This window comes from Bison bison, unplaced genomic scaffold (genome assembly GCF_000754665.1).
Source record: "Bison bison bison isolate TAMUID 2011002044 unplaced genomic scaffold, Bison_UMD1.0 scf7180017864163, whole genome shotgun sequence".
NCBI lineage: Eukaryota > Metazoa > Chordata > Mammalia > Artiodactyla > Bovidae > Bison > Bison bison.
Genome location: NW_011494735.1, coordinates 13,306,317 through 13,331,908, shown reverse-complemented (window position 1 = coordinate 13,331,908; position 25,592 = coordinate 13,306,317). Strand labels below are relative to the sequence as shown.

The 25,592-nt window shown below is 36.5% G+C and overlaps 1 protein-coding gene across 8 annotated transcripts in view; it reads left to right on the top strand.

Annotated features, from left to right (window-relative positions):
* SLC16A7 (solute carrier family 16 (monocarboxylate transporter), member 7) overlaps positions 1 to 25,592 on the top strand; it is a 195,306-nt gene that overhangs the window by 167,457 nt on the left and 2,257 nt on the right. For all 8 annotated transcript variants that reach the window (XM_010841608.1, XM_010841611.1, XM_010841609.1 and 5 more), the window contains 2 exons: positions 15,033 to 15,176; positions 20,631 to 21,446. In XM_010841608.1, coding sequence (XP_010839910.1) covers positions 15,033 to 15,176; positions 20,631 to 21,446 — 960 coding nt within the window. The remainder of the gene's footprint in view (positions 1 to 15,032; positions 15,177 to 20,630; positions 21,447 to 25,592) is intronic.

The following is a 25,592-nucleotide window of genomic DNA, read 5'->3' as shown; positions in this document are numbered from 1 at the left end:
CACATTTCCAATAAAGTGGGATTAAGTGAGAAGTATACCAGTTCCATGTAATGGTTCTCATATATCATGCACATCACTGTGCATTATCATAGGTAACCATGATGGTGTTTTTAAAGGAGATACTGTGTGGCCCTACTGGCTTTCCATTATATTCAAACATAAATTTAACATTTTAAGTGCCATTTCTTCATATTTATTTATCACAGAATATTTCAGAGTAAGTAAAATGTTAATTTCATGTAATGGAGGTTACCATATATTTAAATACATACCAACATTAGAGTAAAATTAAACTCTCAAGTAACACTTATCCAAGTATAGATACTACCCTATGCTTGGTACTATAGGAAAAGAGAAGCAAATGCATACATTTGACCTTCAAAGAGATTCTCATCTATAGGAAATAACAAGATTTGGGTAGGAAAATATATTTTAAGGCATGATTTTAATTAAGAACTCATGGAAAAAGGTGGTGAGATTTGTTCCTACATTTGACAAGAGATAGTGTCAGTGGTTGGAAACATGAGAACAAGGCTCCAAGGACAGACCATCGTAGACATGGTGGGGTTTAAGTTGAGTCTTTAAAGGAAGAGCAAAACATGAGTAGAAATTAGTGGTGAGAGAAGAATAAGAAGCAGACAATGAATCACGAAAGAATGTAAAATGCAAAGTGGGAAATTGTGAAGTTGAAGACAGGTAACATGATGAATGAGCCATATCTCATTTTTAGGTATTTAGCCTTTATTCTGAAGCTGATAGGCAGTCAGTTAACCGTTTCAAGAAGAAAGCCCATGATCAATAATAAGCTTTTTGGAAAATGACTTCTGGTCAAATGATTAATATACTTCCCATTCTAAATCTAAGCTCATTTTTCTGTATGTTTACAGTTACTCCTTTGTTTTTTTATATTATTTTCTACTTTATGTCTAGGATTTTTTTAAAAAACCTTTAAAAGTTAAAATATACTGCAAATACCTTTCTATTTTCTTGGAGTATTGTGATGTTTGCTTCTGAAAACGAGTATTCACATCTCATATATCCATTCAGTTCTCTTTTTTGTGGATCTTCACTGCAGGTGTTGTTGCTACAAGTTGTGTACAATAGTTTCTGGAACTTGTTGACTTCTCGTTCAGAACATACACCATTTATTTGTTAAAGGACTTTATTCATTCATTTATTTACATTTGCTTTGTGAACAGTAATATAGCTGGATCCATTCATAGAGATTCTGTCTATGTGTGTGTGTTAGATGCTCAGTAGTGTCTGACTCTTTGGGATCCCATGGACTGTGGGTTGGCAGGCTCCTCTGTCCATGGGATTCTTCAGGCAAGAATACTGGAGTAGGTTGCCATTCCCTTCTCCAGGGGATCTTCCCAGTACAGGGATTGAACCCGAGTCTCCTGCATTGCAGGCAGATTCTTTATTGTCTGAGCCACCAGGGAAGTCCCATAGAGGTTCTAGATAGCACCAAAACATAAAATGTCTCAACGTAGGTTTTTTTGATAGTATTGTCTCCTAAATTAACAGCAATGTTACACAGATTAGAAAGTATATGCCCTACAATTAATTATAAGTAATGAGATTTAAAACTATTCTTACACTTAAAAATTGTATTGTGAATTAATGTGTGTGTGAGAGTCTGTGTGTGTGTGTGTGTGTGTGTAAATGATAGTTTGTATAAAGAGGTTAAATATAAACCAAATACAAAGACATGTCTAGACAATGTCATATATTATCTAAATTTCCATGAAGCTTGGAACAGCAATAAACCCTTGTCAACTTAAAGTTCTCATTTAATTTACGAATGCGTGTAATGCAATAAATTTGCATGCCACTTATTTCAGGAAACTTGTAAAACAAGCTATTAAACAAAATATCCAATTCTTCAAAATAAAATTGAATAACAGCTTCTCAGTCAGACAAGTGATTGAATCAAATATTTTTGTTATAATTACTTTTGGTATTTTCAAAACTGTCCCATATTGTACCATAATATTTAAGAAAAAAATAATCCATTTTCCTACAGGTTTATCTGCTGGAATGCTTTCAGCATAAACACTCAATGGACTTCCACACTACCTAAATGGGTTTCCCCAGTGGCTCAGTGGTAAAGAACCTGCTTGCAATGCACTCCTGTGGGTTCAAAGCCTGGGTCAGGAAGATCCCCTGGAGGAAGGCATGGAAAACCACTCCAGTATTCTTGCCTGGAGAATTCCATGGACAGAGGAGCTTGGCAGGCTATGGTCCATAAGGTCACAGAGTCTGAAGTGACTGAGGAGGCATGCACGCACACACTACCTAAACATATCACTTCATTCATAAGAATTCTGAAACATAGAATGAATAGAGAATGGCATCATTAGGGTTCCAAGTTTATTGTGATGCTCTTGAAACTGCTAGCTTCTGTGTTTCAGCCTCAGGCCAGCTCTCTTTCTGTTCACAAGAAGGCTGTTGTGATTCAAGGAAACATATGCAAATGAGACAACATTTAGGGATTTCGTGGTAACTGTTTATAAGCAGAGGAAAATCGTTCCCAGAAATTCCTAATAGGTTTCCACTCTTTGGCCAGAATTGTGTCATAGCACATTCAATGGAGAAGGGAATGAGATTACTATGACTGGCTCTTTTAGTAAATCTCTCCACAGTATAGAGTTTATTTCTCTGAGCACATGCCTGCACAGCAAAAAACAGATTCTTGCAAGGAATCCATATTCTCTCAAGAGAGGAAGTAGGAGAAAATAGAAGTGCAATCAGTAACTAATAGTGTTAACCAAGGGAGGACTCAATTAAATATTAGTTATGATTTCTCTGATGATGACTGTATACTCTGGAATAAGTAGGTGATACTAATTCTTATTACTTGGTGTTACTTTTATAGTATTCTAGAACTTACATAAAATATGCACAAGGAATACTAGGGGCACATTCTCTTGGTACTATGTACCTTGGATTGATGGCACAAATACATCTATAGCTGTAGTAGACAATGATAGGGCCATTGGAGCAGGTGGTTCTCATACCTTTAGTTAGGACTTTTTTGATTGCTTAAAACTAATTGTTACTCATAAACAAAAGCACTTTTAAATAGAAGAGTTAGATGAATGGTGATGATATACACATCTCTAATATGACCTTTAATTTGGCAAATGTGTTGCATTTTTGTTTCCTGTATGATTTAGGTAAGACAAGAAAGAAACCCAATAGTTAAATATCCTTTTTAAAATCTTGTCTGCTATGTTAAATCCTGATATCATACCCATGTAGTGATGGTGGCATCATATGAAGATCCTAGGTACTTCCCTGTTGGTCCAGTGGTTAAGACTCTGTGCTTCTAATGCAGTGGCACAGGTTCAATCCCTGGTCATAGAAGATCCCGCATGCTGCACAGTGAGGCCAAAAAGGAAGAAAGAAAGAAAGAAAATCCCAGATGAACTTAGAAAACAATTTCTAATTAAACTAAAAATTACTATCTACTATATGAAATATATTTATCCTATGCCTAAATAAATTATAATATTACACCACTGGCCTCCAAGAGCTGAAATTCTACTGATTAAAACAAATATGCAAATAAATATGTCACAAAGTAGAATATTAATACTATCTTTTCAGAGGGATAGGAACAAAGTAGTGTAGTAATTAAAACTTTAGGGCTTACATTATACAGATATGTTCATGAAATGCATTCTGGCAGTGTTATTTAAAACTAATTTTTAAGAATAGAGGGAGGGAAAGAAGGACTTCACATACTATCCTACGCACAATTAGAATTATGAGGGAAAAATATCCATGAGCAGAAATGTATTTTAGTGTCCTTCGGAAATGGCCATACTGTTTATCAGTTGCCTGAAACAGACAGAAATCTTCAATATACAAATTGAATGTTCCTGACAGGCTAGTGGAAATATATACATGTACACTTTTTAAGATACATTCTGAATTGCATATTCACATTTAAAAATCTTATTGAGTTAGACTATTCCAACTTAGTTAAGTTTAAAAAATTGGAAATATGTCAGAATCACTTTAAATGTTCTATAGTTAGATCACACTGAGATAATTCTTCAAATGAAGTAAACTTTCAATTTAGAGGAAAAGAAGGTATTTAGTAGATGTTAAATACTTTTTTATGAGAGGATATTCATGGATTTTATAAAAAATTTAATAGGAATTGAGTTTTTCTATCACTGAATTAGTTGATATATCTTCAGTTCACTTCATTTCAGTCGCTCAGTCGTGTCTGACTCTTTGCAACCCCATGAACCACAGCACACTAGGCATCCCTGTCCATCACCAACTCCCGGAATTTACTTAAACTCATGCCCATTGAGTCGGTGATGCCATCCAACCATCTCATCCTCTGTCATCCCCTTCTTCTCCTGCCTTCAATCTTTCCCAGCATCAGGGTCTTTTCAAATGAGTCAGCTCTTTGCATCAGGTGGTGGGATATCTTAGATTGCAAATATGTAAAAGGTCAATGTCAGTTTATGTAGAAAGTGGCTTAGAGTTGAAATTCTTTAATGAGTCAGCTCTTCACATCAGGTGACCAAAGTATTGGAACTTCAGCTTCAGCATCAGTCCTTCCAATAAATATTCAAGGTTGATTTCCTTTAGGATTGACTGGTTTGATCTCTTTGCAGTCCAAGGGACTCTCAAGAGTCTTCCCCAACATTAGAAAATATGTACAATGTTATGAACTTCATCCATAGTTCTTCAAGCACTCTGTCTACCAGTTTTAATCCCTTGAATTTGTTACCTCCACTTTATAATCATAAGGGATTTGATTTAGGTCATATATGAATGGCCTAGTCGTTTTCTCTACTTTCTTCGATTTAAGCCTGAATTTTGCAATAACAAGCTCATAATCTGAGCCACAGTCAGCTCCAGGTTTTGTTCTTACTGCCTATTTAGAGCTTCTCCGTCTTTGGCTGCAAAGTCAGGACAGAGGGGCAAAAAATAGGAGTGTGCTCTTCCCTTTAAGGGGACTAGATAAATTCCTTGTATCACTTCGGCTCTTGGCCAGAACTTAGTCATGTGGCCATAGCTACCAGAAAGACAGAGCAACAGTCTTTTAAGATGGAGGGCACTGTCAATCGACTATGCCCTTTTTTAAAAAAAAAAAAGATGGAGGGGCAGAGTATCCAGCCAACAAATCAGGGTTCTTACTTAGGGATAAGAGGAAACTAGATATTGGGAGAAATCATAATCCATGGGCCTTGTTCATTCTTCTAAGTGCTGAGGCAGTAGGTTTGAGTTGAAACTGGGCCTTCTTTTATTTATTGATTTACTGATTTATTTAGCTGCACTAGGTCTTCGTTGTAGCATGCAGAATCTTCCATTTTCTTAGGAACATACAGGTTCTTTAGTTACAGCATGTGGGATCTAGTTCCCTGAACAGGTATCGAACCCCAGCCCCCTCCATAAGGAGCATGGGGTCTTAGCTACTGGACTACCAGAGAGATCCCTGAAACTGAGCCTTCTGATTAAAAACCAAACCAACCCTATAGCTGCTCCATGTATACTCTTCATGATGGAGAATCTCACCTCTAAGCCACCAACCCCTTTTTTGGTTTCTATGACTACTCAAACCATTCTTTTAAAACTTTTGTGTACCATCTTATGGGTTTTCTTGATGGATTTGGCAGTAAAGAATCTGCCTGCAATGCAGGAGAATGGGGTTTGATTGCTAGGTTGGGGAGATCCCCTAGAGAAAGGAGTGGCTACCCTCTACTGTATTCTTGTCTGGAGAATTCCATAAACAGAAGAGCCTGGTGGGCTAAAAATCCTAGATGAGTGTTGTGTGAATACAATGAATCTCTTCAGCTGATATAAGATTCATCTTGTGTAGAACCAACCAACTGAACTCTATTTAGTCAAACTGAGATAGTTATCATTGAGCAATGTGCTCCTTGAAGATGATTTACCTGTGTGACATTTTTATCTTCATCCTTCATAAAAGCAAATGCAATAGCTGCTTCCTAATTATCAGGAACTCTTTGCTCATGTTTTTTCACTGACCCCAAATGAAAGGAGATCACATGGAGGGAGAGAAACCAGGTGGACTTTCAGTCCCAATTTCAGTGCAGGAATAAACCTCAGGCATATTAATAAGTAGTGAATGAAGAAGATCTTACCCTCTGCTCAAATGAAAATAGCAACAATTTTATATTTCAAAAAATTCCTTTGAAAAATCTTTCAAATTTAGAAAACCTCCATCAGTAAGAAAAATACTGTCATAGTAAACACAGATAAATTTCTGTAATTGCAAACAACTTTCTTCTAGTCCTGCACTAGTGCTTTTTGTCATTTGACTTGACAGGTTACCACATATACAAATTTGAAATAAAGCAAATGAAAAATAAATTATAGCAGTTTATCATTTCTTCTGTTAGTGTTTATGCTATGCATAAAAATTTTATAGAACTCAAATTGATAGTCAATCCCAATTCATGGTTTTAGATTGATAAAATATATTTTATGAAATGTTCAACACATAACATACTCTACAAATTGTCTCACATTTATCATGTACTCATGCAATATTCAAAAGAAATAAAAATAAGCACTATGAGTTCATGTTTACAGAACAGAATAACAATATACCAAAAGAATATACCAGTTCACATATTCATGTTTGTATGTCACATACTTTAAAAATATGTAACAAAAATCTGTGTTTAGAACAATATACAAAATTTGAAGTTAACAGTAGGAGAGATACAGTAGTTTTATTGAGTCTGTAAGAGCACTTTTGATGATTAGCTAGAAAGATTTGAAGGACTTAAAATGCCATTTTAATGAAAAAAAAAACTTTTTATTTTGTATTGAGGTATAGCTGGTTAACAATGTTGTGATAATTTCAGATGGATAGCAAAGGGACTCAGCCATATATATACACGTATCCATTCTCCCCTAAACTCCCTTCTCGTCCAGGCTGCCACATAACACTGAGGAGAGTTCCATGTGTTATACAGTAGGTCCTTGTTGGTTGTCCACTTTAAATATAGCAGTGTGTACATGTCCATCCCAAACTCTTTGTCTCTTTCCCCATCATTCCCCCATCCCTCCCCCATCCCCTGCAACGATAAATTTGTTCTCTGAGTCTATGAGTCTATTGCTGTTTTGTAAGTTCATGTGTATCATTTTTTAGATTCCGTATATAAAGGATGTCATAATGATATTTCTCCTTCTCTGTCTGACTTAGTTCACTCAGTATGACCTTCCCTAGGTACATCCATGTTGCTGCAAATGGCAACATTTCATTCTATTTAATGATTGAGTAATATTCCATTGCATATATGTATCACATCTTCTTTATCCATTTCTCTGTTGATAGGCATTTTGGTTGCTTCCATGTTTTGACTATTGTAAATAGTGGTGCCATGAGTATAAGGGTGCATGTTTCCTTTTGAACCATGTTTTTCTCTGGATATATGCCCAGGAGTGGGATTGCAGGGTCAGGTGGTAGCTCTTTTTTTAGTTTTTAAGTTTTCCCATACTGTTCTTTATAGTGGCTATAGCAATAAACATTCCCATCAACAGTGTAGGAGTGGTTCCTTCTCTGTACCCTCTCCACCATTTATTGTTTGTGGATTTTTTTGATGATAACCATTTTGACTGGTGTGAGGTGATATCTCATTGTAGTTTTGGTTTGCATTTCTGTAATTGAGCTTCCTTGGTGGCTCAATGGTTAAAGGTCCACCTGTAATGCAGGAGTTGCAGGTTCGATCCCTGGGTTGGGAAGATCACCTGGAGAAGGAAACGGCCACCCACTTCAGTATTCTTGCCTGGAAAGTCCCATGAACAGAGGAGCTTGGCGGGCTATAGTCCATGGTATCACAAAAGAGTTGGACACAGCTTAGCGACTAAACAACAACAGTAATTAGTGATTCAACATTGTCTTTTTCATGACTGTTATTTACTAAAATGAAAGGAAGTAAAATGAGAAAATAACCAGAGAAAAGTATGGGGTACCAAGAATGGAAGAAATGAGGTCCACACTTCCAAGAGTCCTCTCCCTATAAAATCACAAAGGATGGGCTTAATTCCTTCATCAACAAGTTGTGACAACACGTGTGAAATGAGTTCTACAGAAACTTCATTAGAGACTCGATGCTTAAGATTTCTACTGGGTTGTTCAACTGACATTCCCCATCTGGCATGTACCAAAATTCCAGACTCCCACAAGGAAAGCAGGCGTACCACATAAATTGCATTGTTTATAAAAACAATGCAGGTATAGTGAGCCACTCTTATCTGTAGGGAGTGATGGGAACATTGCTGAAATCCAGGTTCCCAGATGCCAGCCAATATTGAAAGCAGGCTTTCGTAAGGATAGCAGCCTTAGCTCTGCTTACGTTAACTCTTTTCTGCACAGTAGTTAAGAGCACAAGTTTTATAATCAGATGATCCTGGGCTCATATCTACATCCTACCATGAATATTGATGTTGACCTTGAAAAAGTAATCTGAAAACTGCACATCTCAGTTTTATCAACTGTTAATAGCTTTAATTAGGCAATTAGTTATTTAGGCCATGAAAATCAAATGCAATAATGCATGTAGAATTCTCAGCATGTTTCCTACAAAGAGTAATAATTTGATAAATGTTGATGAATAATAATAGTACCCTGGGTCAGGAAGATCCCCTGGAGAAGGGCATGGCTACCCACTCCGGTATTCTTGCCTGGAGAATTCCATGGACAGAGGAGCCTGGTGGACTACAGTCCATGGGGTCTCAAAGAGTCAGACACGACTGAGCGAGTAACATTACTATTACCATATGGCAGTTACCTTAGGACAGATTGTATGAAGAAGACTTAAACCAATAAAATGGTTTTGTTCATGTTCAAACCAATAAAGTGTTTTGTTCATGTGTGTGTTACCAACTCTAAGTCCAGCAGGAATTCTAAGAATAGGCAAATGGTGTAATTTATAAGAACCCACAAAAACTTCCTTGCTAGAATTAATATTCTTTTGCTGAGCGTTATGGCGCCACATCCATAGGGCTTCCCTGGTGGCTCAGAGGATAAAGCGTCTGCCTGGAATGCGGGAGACGCGGGTTCGATCCCTGGGTCGGGAAGATCCCCTGAAGAAGGAAATGGCAACCCACTCCAGTACTCTTGCCTGGAGAATCCCATGGAGAGAGGAGCCTAGTAGGCTACAGTCCATGGGGTCGCAAAGAGTCAGACACGACTGAGCGACTTCACTTTCACTTTCACTTTATGGAGCCGCATCCATAAAAGACAGAAGTAGCTTTTAGAAGACAAAGAAGTAGCTGAACAATGGGGGATAATATTTTGATCCTTACTTTGCTCTCTGATGAAGTCCTCCTTTACAACTTCACAGCTAGTATGAAAGTGGCCATTGTATGTGACACTAAAATTCTGAGATAGATTGGAAAGCTGGATCAGAAGATAAGTGGCTAGATGAGTCTGATTTAATATAGTCTGATATTTTTGTGTATGTTTTTGGAACAAAGATATTATTATTCTTGCATACTATTTCTTTTAACTGCTTGACAAATAGAATAAAGCATTCTGATAAGCAGTACCTTTGCTCTACCAACATACAGGCTCAGATATTACTCTCTCAGCAGGTGGATTTTCCCTTTTTGACATAACTAGTGATTAAGGACTATGATTACTTAAAAAACACATGCTGAGTAAAAACTTTTGGCATGATTGAATTAATAAATGAATGAATGAATGTACTCAGAATATAACTAGTCCTAAGATTCCTCAACAAGGGACACCTGTGAAGCTAGTTCATGTTTAACAAAAATCATATACAATCAGAATTTATTTTCTTGAAACTTTTTTCTTTTTATTGTAATAAACCAAGTTGCTTTTAAGGTTGGAGAGAGATGTTGGATGGTATTGTGTTTTTATATCTAATGTTAGAGGTCTCCTGAGGCTAATATTAAGCATTTAGAGATACCTTATAAAATAAGAATATTTTATTTCCATATCATAACTTTAATTTTCTGTCTATAATCATTACAAAGTAAAATAATTTATGACATAAGCATTTACTATTGAGGGATATGGAATGTTGATTATTTCTAAGTAAATCACTTATAAAGTATATCTTTTGTGCTAGAAAAAATTATAATTGTGTGAGCATATTCATTAAAGGATATCATTTAACTAAGTTGTCTAATATAAAGTTATTTATTAAAATTAGAACTCTCATTGCATCTTAATGGATGCCACTATAGAATTTATCAAAGCCTGCCCCCCCCCAAAATGTGCTGACACTTCTAAATAATTTCTTTAGTGGCAACCTTTAATCAGTCACAGTAATGGGAAATTGTCTTCATATGGTTATCCCCCTCTATTATTTCCCATATGTTGCAAATGAGGTTTTGATTCCTAGATTGTTTTCAAATTTAAATTTATACTATTTAGGCTAACATATTTATAAAACATAGTAATCAGTTAGCCCATTTGTTAGTTATCCAGGCATCACATATAAAACAGAATATGTAATATCAGTGAAACTGAGAAGAAATCATTGTTATTAGTCCAAGTATTGATAAGTATCTCTGGTAATATAATATCTATCAAAACATCCATCACAGTTCTTAAAATAACTTGTTGATTATTTCTTCCTCTGGAACATAATGCATTGATGATTATAGTTGTGTTTTGCTACTTTATCTTTGGTGTCTGTCAAGTGACTTTATACTAGGAGCTCAGGAAATGCTGCACTGAACTGATCTGAGTTGAACTGAATTGAATCGATTATTTTAAAAAAGGAATCCACACCTAAATTCAGTTATTAATCAAGTTAATCAATTGATTCTGACTCTCCCCTTCTCATAAAGGCTATTTGAATTTAACTTTATGCTTTTACTTAAAGCATTCATTTCCTAACCACTATATATGTTATAATAAATAATTATATTTTATATATAATATATATAAAATTTCTTCAGATGAGTTTTTCCATAATAGGGACAGAATTCTATTCTTTTCACATTATCTTGTACAATTTTCATTGATTTTTTTCCCCCTCCAACCCTTTGATCTTACCATTGTTGTTTAGTTGCTAAGTTGTCCAACTCTTTTGCAAACCCATGGACTGTAGCCCACCAGGTTTTTCTGTCCATGAGATTTCCTAGGCAAGAATTCTGGAGTGGGTAGCCATTTTATTCTGCAGGAAATCTTCCCAACACAGGGATTGAATCCAATGCAGGAATCTGCACTGTAGGCAGATTCTTTACTGCTAAGCCAGCAAGGAAACCCATTGATCTTATAGAGCTATCTTATATATGGCCTTTTTTAGTTTTATTTTGTTTGGTATTAAACGCAAAATGTGGTATTCTGTTTTTGAGTTCTTTTTATAAAATTATGTGTTATTACCAATATCCCTTAGAAAGATTGTGGAGTAATATTTAATACTATTTGGCCATGCGTATTTATATTTATGCATAAGAATAAAAATACTAAGTATAGCTGTGTGATAGAGTGACTAAGATAAGGTTTGTGTGTGTGTTAGTTGCAACCTCATAGACTGTAGCCCACCAGGCCCCTCTGTCCATGGGATTCTCCAGGCATGAACACCAGAGTGGGTTGCCATTTTCCTCTCAAAAAGGAAATATAGAAAGAAAGAAAGTGAAGTTGCTAAGTCATGTCTGACTCTTTGCAACCCCATGGACTGTAACCTACCATGCTCCTCCATCCATGGAATTTTCGACTAAGGCTCTACTGATAATTGAATCTCAGTGTGTTTTAAATACCATCCATGTAGAAGTTCTCAAATGTAATGCAAATTTTTAAAGTTTAATATTAACTAAAAATCATTTCGTTTTTTCTAGCCTATATATTGGGCTGAGAATTCTGACCTAATGTAATGTTTTTGCTCAAAACAGAACCATTAGTTTCAGATGAAATATAATTTTAAGCTAAAAAGAAATGTCAAAGCAAATAGTTTACATTTGGACAGGCCTTATAAAGAGGTATGGACTTTCACTGAATCTAAGATTGTTAAGTTGCATCACTATTTTATAAAGCACCACTAAAGAAAGAAATTCTGCATATTAAAATAAGACCCAACTCTTCTAATATTTAGAATTTTTATTTCCAAAATAGTTTTTTTAGACAGAAACATAAATTATTTTAATCATTTTGATCACTCCTAAATATTTTATATGCACACACATACACATACATCAGAAAATGTACATAAAACACATTGCATAAGGCACTCCTAAAACATCATCCTATTCAGTATCTAGCTGTTCAAAACTGATTTTTGAGTCAGAGTGTTCAATGTGCCTGTTTCCCACACTAAGATTGTTCCTTTTTCGTGAGGTGCCTGTCTTAATAGAGAGAGCCTCCATTTTCTCTGGCTATTCCATCTAAACTGCTGCACCTATTCTAAAAGTTTTTTTTTTAATATTTTATTTTATTTTTTAACTTTACAATATTGTATTGGTTTTGCCATATATCAACATGAATCCACCACAGGTATTCACGTGTTCCCCATCCTGAACCCTCCTCCCTCCTCCCTCCCCGTGCCATCCCTCTGGGTCGTCCCAGTGCACCAGCCCCAAGCATCCAGTATCATGCATGGAACCTGGACTGGACGTTACCAGAAAGTATCAACAGAAGCTTTTTCAGACAACAATCAGGATTCATATTACTTTTTCAAATGGTTTGGTTGAAATGTGGGGAATCGTCATTGTCTAACCAAGCCACAGAAATATAACCTAATAATTCCAGTTGAGCTATTTCAAATCCCAGATTCATTTTGATATATGGCAAAACCAATACATTATTGTTAAGTTAAAAAATAAAATTAAATTAAAAAAAAATAAAGTGCTAAAATCTATATGCCAACAAATTTGGAAAACTCAGCAGTGGCCATAGGACTGGAAAAAGTCAGTTTTCATTCCAATCCCAAAGAAAGGCAATGCCAAAGAATGCTCAAACTACCGCACAGTTGCACTCATCTCACATGCTAGTAAAGTAATGTTCAAAATTCTCCAAGCCAGACTTCAATAGTACATGAACCGTGAACTTCCAGATATTCAAGCTGGATTTAGAAAAGACAGAGGAACCAGAGATCAGATTGCCAACATCTGTTGGATCATCAAAACAGAAAGAGAATTCCAGAAAAACATCTACTTCTGCTTTATTGACTATGCCAAAGCCTTTGACTGTATAGGTCACAACAAACTATGGAAAATTCAAGAGATGAGGATACCAGATCACATTACCTGCCTCCTAAGAAATCTATGCAGGTTAAGAAGCAACACTTAGAACTGGACATGGAACAACAGACTGGTTCCAAATTGGGAAAGGAGTATGTCAAGGCTATATGTTGTCATCCTGCAGAGTATATCATGCAAAATGCCGGCCTGGATAAAGCACAAGCTGGAAACAAGATTGCTGGGAGATATATCAATAACCTCAAATATGCAGATGACACCACCCTTACAGCAGACAGCAAAGAGGAACTAAAGAGCCTCTCAGTGAAAGTGAAAGAAGTGAGTGAAAAAGTTGGCTTAAAGCTCAACATTCAGAAAACTAAGATCATGGCATCTGGTCCAATCACTTCATGGCAAATAGATGGGGAAACAATGGAAACAGTGTCAGACTTTATGTTTTTGGGCTCCAAAATCACCACAGATGGTGAGTGCAGCCATGAAATGAAAAGATATTTACTCCTTGGAAGAAAAGCTATGACCAACCTAGATAGCATATTAAAAAAGCAGAGATATTACTTTGTCAACAAAGGTCTGTCTAGTCAAAGTTATGATTTTTCCAATAGTCATGTATGGATGTGAGATTTGGACCATAAAGAAAGCTGAGTGCTGAAGAATTGATGCTTTTGAACTGTGCTGTTGGAGAAGACTCTTGAGAGTCCTGGGAATGCAAGGAGATCAAACCAGTCAATCATAAAGGAAATCAGTCCTGAATATTCATTGGAAGGACTGATGTTGAAGCTGAAACTCCAATACTTTGGCCACCTGATGAGAAGAATTGACTCATTTGAAAAGACCCTGATGCTGGGAAAGATTGAAGGTGAGAGAAGGGGATGACAGAGGATGAGATGGTTGGATGGCATCACCGACTCGATGGCCATGAGTTTGAGTAAGCTCCAGGAGTTGGTGATGGACAGGGAAGCCTGGGATGCTGCAGTCCATGGGGTCGCAAAGAGTCTGACATGACTGAGTGGCCAGATTGAAATGAATTCAAACATACCTAAGGCATGGAAGCAACATTACTACCCTTGGTGGCCCCTGATGAACAGGGATTGTTAAGAGACTGTCAGTATAAGAATCCTCATTTCTAATATAATGAGATTTGTAAAGAGTTGGGGTCTTAAAATAAAAAATATGGTATTAAAAAGTCACAGTGGGGTATAATAAAAACAAGTCAGCTTCAATTAAAGGCATATATCTGTGTGCCTAAACACACATTATTCCAGAAAGTAAAATTCTAAGAGATAGATTATTTATATAACCCTTAAATTTTTAATAAGTAAATTTATCTCCATTTATTAAGATATTTAGGGCTTCCTCAGTGGCTCAGCATTAAAGAATCTGCCTGCCAATATAGGAGACACGGGTTTGACCCCTGGGTCAGGAAAATCTCCTGGAGAAGGAAATGGCACTTCCCTCCAACGTTCTTGCTTGGGAAATCCCATGGACAGTGGAGCCTGGTGTGCTACAGTCTATGGGGAATGCAAAAGAGTCAGATATGACTTAGAGATTAACAACAACAACAAGGTTAGCTATGTCTCATTAAAAAGCTTTTCTGTCAGAAGTTGAATTATTATGGTCCTACCAAACTTGATATTAAACAATTCTAATTTATTATTTTATGTGCTTGTAGATATATGGGTAAAGACAACCAGTCAAATGGATTGGAAAGTATTGAAAAGTTTTCATGTGGTTTCATATGAACTAATACTTTTCTTTGATTGTTAAAATGTGTTTTCTCAACTTTCAAAATTAACAAATGTTATAAATAAATAAATAACCCAGCAACTGAATATTTCTTAACTTCTTCTCTACCTCAGGTCCTATAAGTAGTGTTTTGGTGAATAAATATGGTAGCCGGCCAGTGGTGATGGTAGGAGGTTTGTTATGCTGTTTGGGTATGGTCTCAGCCTCTTACAGTACCAACGTAGTAGAGCTTTACTTCACAATGGGATTAATTTGCGGTAAGTGAAGATTTGCTTTCAGCTTATTTTTTCTTAACACTTCTACTGTTTGCAAAGTTCTGTCAGAAGCATGAGCAATAGAACATTCTTATTTTCTTTGATTTTTTTTTTTAATATCAGGTGCTATATACTTTAAAGCATTGTCATCTGGTATGTTAAACTCCTGGCTATAGGCTGACCAATCAAACTAATTTCAAGAAATGGAAAAAGCAAGTTATCAGACATGTTATGGCTATAATATAAATGTCAAAAAGAAAACGTCTTTGGTTTGTTTTTACTGTTTAAACATTTAATCTTCAGGCTATGAAGGTGATATTGTGGACACAGACTCTCTGGCATATACATAGCTTCATTTCAAAAAAAAATGCTTTAATTATTTATTACTATTAGTGTCTGACTGATCACTCATAATAGGTTAAAAATTATGTCAAAAAAGATATTTCCTGGATTCTTTGATTTAGCTTTAACATAGAATTGTTGCCTGTATTCTAATTAGTGATAGAGCTCTGCATGAGCCTCCCTACCTTTTCTTACTAAAGGATTCTATTTTAAAATTTGAAAGACACATTTGTCACTAAACACAAATATTTTAAAGTGAGTTCCTGTCATTTGGTTAGAGTTGTTTCTTAAGCATGTCTGTAGACTCTAGCTACCTGATTACGCACATTTGGAAAATATGATCTTTATTAGCTTCAATAGCAAATTGCATTACACAAATTTACATTCAAAGTTTTAGAAAAATTAGACTTCAATATATAAAGAAATTTAATTATTTCCTTTTGATTACAGATAAAAAGGTAAATGTATTTTTTATGACTTTAAGTCAGTCTGACCTTGGATTAATGCATCATCTGATTGAAAAATTAGATATATTAAAGCCTACAGTAATAGTGATGTTAAAATCTACTCTTTACAACCTATGGACAACTCTTCTTTTTTGACTTTGTAAAACATCTTTGACATTCTAAATGAGAATCTTCTTATATCTAAGAATTGTCATGGTGGAGAGAATACCGTTTCTTTGTGAAGAAATACTAGGTACAGCTGACCTTGAACAACATGGATTTGAACTGTAGGGGTCTACTCTACTACTCAGGCCGTGATTGGCTGAGTCCTAAGGCGAGCTGGCTATAAATGATACATAGATTTTCAGCTGTGTAGAGGGTGAGCCTTAAACCCCACATTGTTCAAGGGTCAGCTATATTTCATTTGGCCATAGAATTCAGGCTGGGCCCACAAAGTCATGTATTAGGAAAAAGATGGTTTTGATGTTACCGTATCATAAATATCAATTGTATTTTATGTTATTCTAACTTCAGTTCAATTTATTTGAGTCTCAAAGGCTCTGGTGCTTCTAGTCAACCATTAAATATAACCATAAGAGATTTATCTTAAGTCATTATCAGCCAGTACTTCTTGGTATTTGAAATCATTCAGGTCTAGCTTTTAAACCTAACTCAGCACATATTAGCTGTGTGATCGTGGATAAATACCCCTCCTTATGCCTCCATCTCTTTGTCTTTAAAATGGAAAAATGATAGCTCTTTCCTTTGGGAGGAAAAGGAAATATGTAGGAGGAACCATATATTCATTTGTAAAAATAAACTATATATTCATGAACCATATATTCAATGAACTATATATTCATTCATTTGTTTGAAAATGAATATATGATACTTTACAGAATATCCAGCATTTTGTCACTTTTTAAATAAATACTAGCATATAATAATCATCATCACAACAACATTATACATCATCTTGGAGCTGTAGACCTCACTTGATTTTAGCAAAACCCTTTTATGTTCTTGTTGAAAAAACTGGAATTTAAGAACTCTAAGTGTTTTGCCCAGTAGTACACATAAGTAAGTAGTTGAGGGAGACTTAGATATTTTCATTTCAAGTGCCATGCTCCTTTTACCATGCCAGGTAGGAAATAGATGACCACAAACTCCTAAGGAAAACTTGCATTAACATGTGAAAGCAAAATTCCAGGTGACAGAATAGGGGCACAGGGAGGAAGATGGCATAGGTAAAGAAATGTGAACCTCGAAGCACAATTCCTGGGAATTTGAGTCCTTCCTCTTACCAGCTGCTGACAATAGTTTCATTACTTAGACGTTGGATCTACACTCATTCTGCATATCTCACAAGTATGGCTAAGGTAGAATCAGAGAGCATACTGCCCTGTCATTCATCAAAGCTGATTACTGGTTCCTTCATATCAGTTTTTTGGAACACTATTCAGTTCAGTTCAAATCAGTTGCTCAGCTGTGTCTGACTCTTTGCGACCCCATGAACCGCAGCATGCCAGGCCTCCCTATCCATCATCAACTCCCAAAGTCTACTGAAACTCATGTCCATTGAGGCGGTAATGCCATCCAATCATCTCATCCTCTGTCGTCCCCTTCTCTTCGTGCCCTCAATCTTTTCCAGCATCAGGGTCTTTTCAAATGAGTCAGCTGTTCGCATCAGGTGGCCAAAGTATTGGAACTTCAGCTTCAACATCAGTCCTTCCAATGAACACCTAGGACTGGTCTCCTTTAGGATGGACTGGTTGGATCTCCTTGCAGTCCAAGGGACTCTCAAGAGTCTTCTCCAACACCACAGTTCAAAAGCATCAATTCTTTGGCACTCAGCTTTCTTCACAGTCCAACTCTCACATCCATACACGACTACTGAAAAAACCATAGCCTGGACTAGATGGACCTTTGTTGGCAAAGTAATGTCTCTGCTTTTCAATATGCTATCTAGGTTGGTATTAACTTTCCTTCCAAGGAGTAAGTGTCTTTTAATTTCATGGCTGCAGTCACCATCTGCAGTGATTTTGGAGCCTAAAAAAATAAAGTCTGACACTGTTTCCACTGTTTCCCCATCTATTTCCCATGAAGTGATGGGACCACATGCCGTGATCTTTGTTTTCTGAATGTGTAGTTTTAAGCCAACTTTTTCACTCCTCTTTCACTTTCATCAAGAGGCTTTTTAGTTCCTCTTCACTTTCTGCTATAAAGGTGGTGTCATCTGCATATTTGAGGTTATTGATATATCTCCCGGAAATCTTGATTCCAGATTGCGCTTCTTCCAGCCCATCATTTCTCATCATGTACTCTGCATGTAAATTAAATATACAGCCTTGACATACTCCTTTTCCTATTTGGAACCAGTCTGTTGTTCCATGTCCAGTTCTAACTCTTGCTTCCTGACCTGTATATAGGTTTCTCAAGAGCAGGTCAGGTGGTCTGGTATTCCCATCTCTTTCAGAATTTTCCACAGTTTGTTGTGGTCCACATAGTCAAAGGCTTTGTCATAGTCAATAAAGCAGAAAGCGATGTTTTTCTGGAACTCTCTTGCTTTTTCGATGATCCAGCGGATGCTGGCAATTTGATCTCTGGTTCCTCTACCTTTTCTAAAACCAGCTTGAACATCTGGAATTTCATGGTTCACGTATTGCTGAAGCCTAGCTTGGAGAATTTTGAGCAATTCTTTACTAGCGTGTGAGATGAGTGCAATTGTGCAGTAGTTTGAGCATTCTTTGGCATTGCCTTTCTTTGGGATGGAATGAAAACTGACCTTTTCCAGTCCTGTGGCCACTGCTGAGTTTTCCAAATTTGCTGACATATTGAGTGTAGCACTTTCACAGCATCAGCTTTCAGGTTTTGAAATAGCTCAACTGGAATTCTATCACCTCCATTAGCTTTGTTCGTAGAGATGCTTCCTAAGGCCCACTTGAATTCACACTCCAGGATGTCTGGCTCTAGGTGAGTGAGCACACCATCGTGATTATCTGGGTCATGAAGATCTTTTTTGTACAGTTCTTGTGTGTATTCTTGCCACCTCTTCTTAATATCTTTTGCTTCTGTTAGTTCCGTACCATTTCTGTCCATTATTGAGCCCATCTTTGCATGAAATGTTCCCTTGGTATCTCTAACTTTCTTGAAGAGTTCTCTAGTCTTTCCCATTCTGTTGTTTTCCTCTATTTCTTTGCATTGATCACTTGAAGAAGGCTTTCTTATTTTTCCTTGCTATTCTTTGGAACTCTGTATTCAGATGCTTATATCTTTCCTTTTCTCCTCTGCTTTTGGCTTCTCTTCTTTTCACAGGTATTTGTAAGGCCTCCTCAGACAGCCATTTTGCTTTTTTGCATTTCTTTTCCATGGGGATGGTCTTGATCCCTGTCTCCTGTACAGTGTCAAGAACCTCCATCCATAGTTCATCAGGCACTCTGTCTATCAGATCTAGTCCCTTGAATCTATTTCTCACTTCCACTGTATAATCATAAGGGATTTGATTTAAGTCATACCTGAATGGTCTAGTGGTTTTTCCTACTTTCTTCAATTTAAATCTGAATTTAAATTTAAATAAGGAGTTCATGATCTGAGCCACTCATCTTGTTTTTACTGACTGTATAGAGCTTCTTCATCTTTGGCTTCAAAGAATATAATCAATCTGAATACTATTACAAATATTAAATACAAATATTTGTATTAGAGATTTGCATTAAGTATTTGCCAGATATACTTAATCAGAACCCAGTGTCCTGGAATCTAAATACTTAACCAATTTGTAATACTGTCTCAAATTTGCATAAATTGGTAAATGCCAAAGAATTCCTACTTCTATAGATCCTAAATAACACAGAATCATGTCTAGGCTAAAGGGTAAAGAGAGGTAGTTTGTGTAAATCACTTGTATTTACTTTTTTAACAAACTTTCATTTTTGTTGCCAAATAGTATCTTGATGAGCTAACTTAGCACTGTCAGGGTGTCCCTAGACAGCAGAAACTTTTGACCCATATAAACAGTCAGCTAAAATTATTTTTTAGTTAATATACATTCACCTCTGTAGTTATGAAATGTGTAACGTGAGGGATGAAGAACATGAAATTAATGGCATGAATTTATTACTCTTTTTTATTATTTGCATAGCTTTGAAAGATATACCTACAGGAGATCTAAGATTATTTATAAATGACAACCTTTTTAATCTGTTTAGTCTATTCTGTACTGAAAAGAAAGTATTCATGTTTTAAATACACTCTTGCCCTTAAGGAAAATATCTATTCTCTGCATGTGTATATAAAGAGAGAGGTTAGAGAAATTAATTTATTTATGGAATTAAGTGGTTATGACTAAGAACTAATGAACTGTGTTCCAATTTCCACCTATTCTCTGATTGTTGCAACATTAGAAGAAGTTCTTGGTTTTATTTTTGTGTTTTAAAAGGAAAGGGCTATGAAACAGTCTTGCATCTCAGATGTCTAGTTATGAGAACCTTTTTGTTTATGTGGTATCTTATTGACAATATGTAATTTTTAAAATTTTAAAATTTTTTATTTACTGTGTGCTGTTGCCTTTTCATTCTGCCATCTCCACTTGAATGTACATTTTGACAAGTGATTTCTTATGTGAGTGGCATAATGTGTTTTTTTCTTCCTTTTGTTTTGTTCTTTTTAGGTTTAGGTCTGGCCTTCAACCTGCAGCCTGCCTTAACAATCATTGGCAAATACTTCTATAAGAAACGACCTGTAGCGAATGGCCTTGCAATGGCAGGAAGTCCTGTTTTCTTAAGTACTTTGGCTCCTTTCAATCAGTACCTCTTTAATACTTATGGTTGGAAGGGAAGCTTCATGATTTTGGGAGGTTTACTATTGAACTGCTGTGTGGCTGGGTCCCTTATGAGACCTGTTGAACCCAAAGCAAGTACTGAGTCTAAAAATAAGGTTGGTGTAAGAGAAACTGATTGCAGTATGAAGAAAAGACAAAAAAAGTTATCAGTATGGGAAGAAATTAATAAATATTTAGATTTCTCCCTTTTTAAGCATAGAGGATTTCTGATATACTTATCTGGAAATGTCATTATGTTTCTGGGGTTCTTCGCCCCTGTTATATTCTTGGCTCCATATGCTAAAGACAAAGGAATTGATGAGTATTCTGCAGCTTTCTTGCTCTCTGTTATGGCTTTTGTTGATATGTTTGCCAGACCTACTGTAGGACTTATTGCCAATTCCAAATTAATCCGACCCCGAATCCAGTACTTCTTCAGTTTTGCAGTGATGTTCACTGGAATCTGTCATCTCTTATGTGCGTTGGCTGAGGACTACACAAGCCTGGTGGTGTATGCTGTATTTTTTGGTCTTGGATTTGGGAGTGTTAGCAGTGTCCTCTTTGAAACGCTCATGGACCTTGTTGGTGCTCAAAGATTTTCCAGTGCTGTGGGACTCGTCACAGTTGTGGAGTGTTGTCCTGTCCTCCTTGGTCCTCCTCTTGCTGGTAAGAATATTTATCATCAAAGAAAGAAAATAGCATAAAATTAATATCCATTAGCTGAGACTTTCTTTGTAGTGTAAATGTGGTTTGTAATGATAGACAACTAATACCCTAAAAGACTGTAGATGTGTTAATTTTAGCCTTATTATATATTTTAAATTTCCTAATTAGTCTATTTTAGACAAAAATTTCATTTATAGCCTGGTATTATGAACTTGAGAATTTAAATTAGACTGATAATTAGCATGACTTGCAGATTTTTACCTATATCAACTTGTATTGTTAAAAATATAAAAATAAAATATCACTTTATCATTGGTAAACAAATTTCTCTTGTTTTTTAAAAATAAGTCAAAACTTTAAAGTAATGCTCTCAAAAGGTTAATATCTGTTTTCCTATTGGAGTATAATGGTTATATTAATATAGAACTTGTTACATGCTTAAGGAAGGAATACATTTATAATATCAATGATCGGAATATATCAATAGGAATGCAAGAATGAAGAGAAGTTCAGTCAAAGTCATTTTCTTGATCAGATACTTATATCCCATATTTGTAACCTTTATCTTTAGATTTAAAGATCTAAAATACTGTCAGAGATGACTATAAAAGTGTCTGTGCTAAATTATCAAGTAAAGAGACTGAGTAACAACACATGTGTACATTAATGTTTGAAGTGAAGACTTCGTTTAGTCTTAGACTTACATGTAATAAATTTTAAATACTTTTTGTTGACCTATCTTTTCTAGTAATAACTGTATAGCATTGTTTTAATTAATGCTAAATGTAGGTATTTACTTAGACCTCTTGGCCTGCCCCTAATTGTCACAATAACTGCCAGGCCAAGCGTGAATTTTTTGATGTATATAAAGTCAGTGTTTAAACTCTTCCTACATGTAGTACGGAATGAAGCAGGGCAAAGGCTAATAGAGTTTTGCCAAGAGAATGCACTGGTCATAGCAAACACCCTCTTCCAACAACACAAGAGAAGACTCTACACATGGACGTCACCAGATGGTCAACACCGAAATCAGATTGATTATATTCTTGTAGCCAAAGATGGAGAAGCTCTATACAGTCAACAAAAACAAGACCGGGAGCTGACTGTGTCTCAGATCATGAACTCCTGATTTACAAATTCAGATTTAAAATGAAGAAAGTGGGGGAAACCACTAGACCATTCAGGTATGACCTAAGTCAAATCCCTTATGATTACAGTGGAAGTGAGAAATAGATTTAAGGGCCTAGATCTGATAGACAGAGTGCCTGATGAACTATGGACGGAGGTTCGTGATATTATACAGAAGACAGGGATCAAGACCATCCTCATGGAAAAGAAATGCAAAAAAGCAAAATGGGCTGTCTGAGGAGGCCTTACAAATAGCTGTGAAAAGAAGAGAAGCGAAAAGCAAAGGAGAAAAGGAAAGATATAAGCATTGAATGCAGAGTTCCAAAGAATAGCAAGGAGAGAAAAGAAAGCCTTCTTCAGCAATAAATGCAAAGAAATAGAGGAAAACAACAGAATGGGAAAGACAAGCAATCCCTTCAAGAAAATTAGAGATGCCAAGGGAATATTTCATGCAAAGATGGGCTTGATAAAGGACAGAAATGGTATGGACCTAATAGAAGGAGAAGATATTAAGAAGAGGTGGAAAGAATACACAGAAGAACTGTACAAAAAAGATCTTCATGACCCAGATAATCACAATGGTGTGATCACTCACCTAGAGCCAGACATCCTGGAGTGTGAATTCAAGTGGGCCTTAGGAAGCATCACTATGAACAAAGCTAGTGGAGGTAATGGAATCCCAGTTGACCTATTTCAAATCCTGAAAGATGATGCTGTGAAAGTGCTGCACTCAATATGCCAGCAAATTTGGAAAACTCAGCAGTGGCCACAGGACTGGAAAAGGTCAGTTTTCATTCCATCCCAAAGAAAGGCAATGCCAAAGAATGCTTAAACTACCACACAATTGCACTCATCTCACACGCTAGTAAAGAAATGCTCAAAATTCTCCAAGCCAGGCTTCAGCAATATGTGAACTCTGAACTTCCAGATGTTCAAGCTGGTTTTAGAAAAGATAGAGGAACAAGAGATCAAATTGTCAACATCCGCTGGCTCATCGAAAAAGCAAGAGAGTTCCAGAAAAATATCTATTTCTGCTTTATTGACTATGCCAAAGCCTTTGACTGTGTGGATCACAATAAACTGTGGAAAATTCTGAAAGACATGGGAATACCAGACCACCTGACCTGCCTCTTGAGAACCTATATGCAGGTCAAGAAACAACAGTTAGAACTGGACATGGAACAACAGACTGGTTCCAAATAGGAAAAGGAGTACATCAGTGCTATATATTGTCACCCTGCTTATTTAACTTATATGCAGAGTACATCATGAGAAAGGCTGGGCTGGAAGAAGCACAAGCTGGAATCAAGATTGCCGGGAGAAATATCAATAACCTCACATATGCAGATGACCCCGCCCTTATGGCAGAAAGTGAAGAGGAACTGAATACCCTCTTGATGAAAGAGGAGAGTGAAAAAGCAGGCTTAAAACTCAACTTTCAAAAAATGAAAATCATGGCATCCAGTTCCATCACTTCATGGCAAATAGATGGGGAAACAATGGAAACAGTGACAGACTTTTGGAGCCAGGCGGCGGGGGTGGGGGTCTCCAAAATCACTGCAGTTGGTGAGTACAGGCTTGAAATTAAAAGATGCTTGGTCTTTGGAAGAAAAGCTATGACCATCCTAGACAGTATATTAAATAGCAGAGACATTACTTTGTCAACAAAGGTCTGTATGGTCAAAGCTAAGATTTTTCCAGTAGTCATAGATGTGTGTGAGAGTTGGACCATAAAGAAAGCTGAGCACTGAAGAATTGATGCTTTCGAACTGTGGTATTGGAGAATACTCTTGAGAGTCCCTTGGACTGCAAGGAGATCCAACCAATCCATCATAAAGGAAATCAGTCCTGAATATTCACTGGAAGGACTGATGCTGAAGCTAAAGCCCCAATACTCTGGTCACCTGATGAGAAGAACTGACTCATTGGAAAAGACACTGATGCTGGGAAAGATTGAAAGGCAGGAGGAGAAGGGGATGACAGAGGATGAGATGGTTGGATGGCATCACTGACTGGATGGACATGAGTTTGAGCAAGCTCTGGGAGTTGGTGATGGACAGGGAAGGGTGGCATGCTGTGGTTCATGGAGTCGCAAAGAGTTGGACACTACTGAGTGACTGAACTGAACTGAACTAAATTCTAGTCAGAATGTTGGAAACTCTGACTAAACGAATAGGTCTGTTTCAGAATCACCTGAATATGCATATGAAAAATAATTTGGGTTTGTGCCTACAAAATTTTGCCAATAATAACTATTATTAAGAATTAGATGCTTGCATAAGCATGAGGCAAAATTAATATAAACAATATAAGCTGTAGCTTGTTTAAAAGTCAATAAACCTTCCAATTATTTGGTACCAGCCTAGTTTTTCAATATTATCAATAATCAAATGGAGCAAAAACTTTGTCCCTGACTCATTTGGCCTTAATAATTTAGATTTAGATAAAGTGAAAAACTGTGGTTAGTCCAAAAAGTGACATGACACTTAACCAAGAGTTTTGGTGAAGCCATTTTATGGACTGGTTAATATAAGATGCAGACAGACTTTGGTAAGATCCTAGTTTCCTCCGCATTTGCTATGTAATCATGGTCGAAATATGTCAGAATGAATTTTTTAAGGATTAAATGCAAAATTACAAATAAAATGTTTAGCCTAGTGCTAGGCATAGAGAAGTCATTTAGTAAATATTATGACCCATTAGGAAATGGAAAAGGAAAGCCTTTTGACTTTCCCTAAAGAATATAATGTATACTCTTTATAGAAAAGATAGGAAATATGGAAAGGATAAAGCAATCTCAATATCAGTTCAGTTCAGTTCAGTCACTCAGTCATGTCAGACTCTTTGCGACCCCATGAATCGCAGCACGTCAGGCCTCCCTGTCCACCACCAGCTCCTGGAGTTCACTGAGACTCACGTCCATCGAGTCGGTGATGCCATCCAGCCATCTCATCCTCTGTCATCCCCTTCTCCTCCTGCCCCCAATCCCTCCCAGCATCACAGTCTTTTCCAATGAGT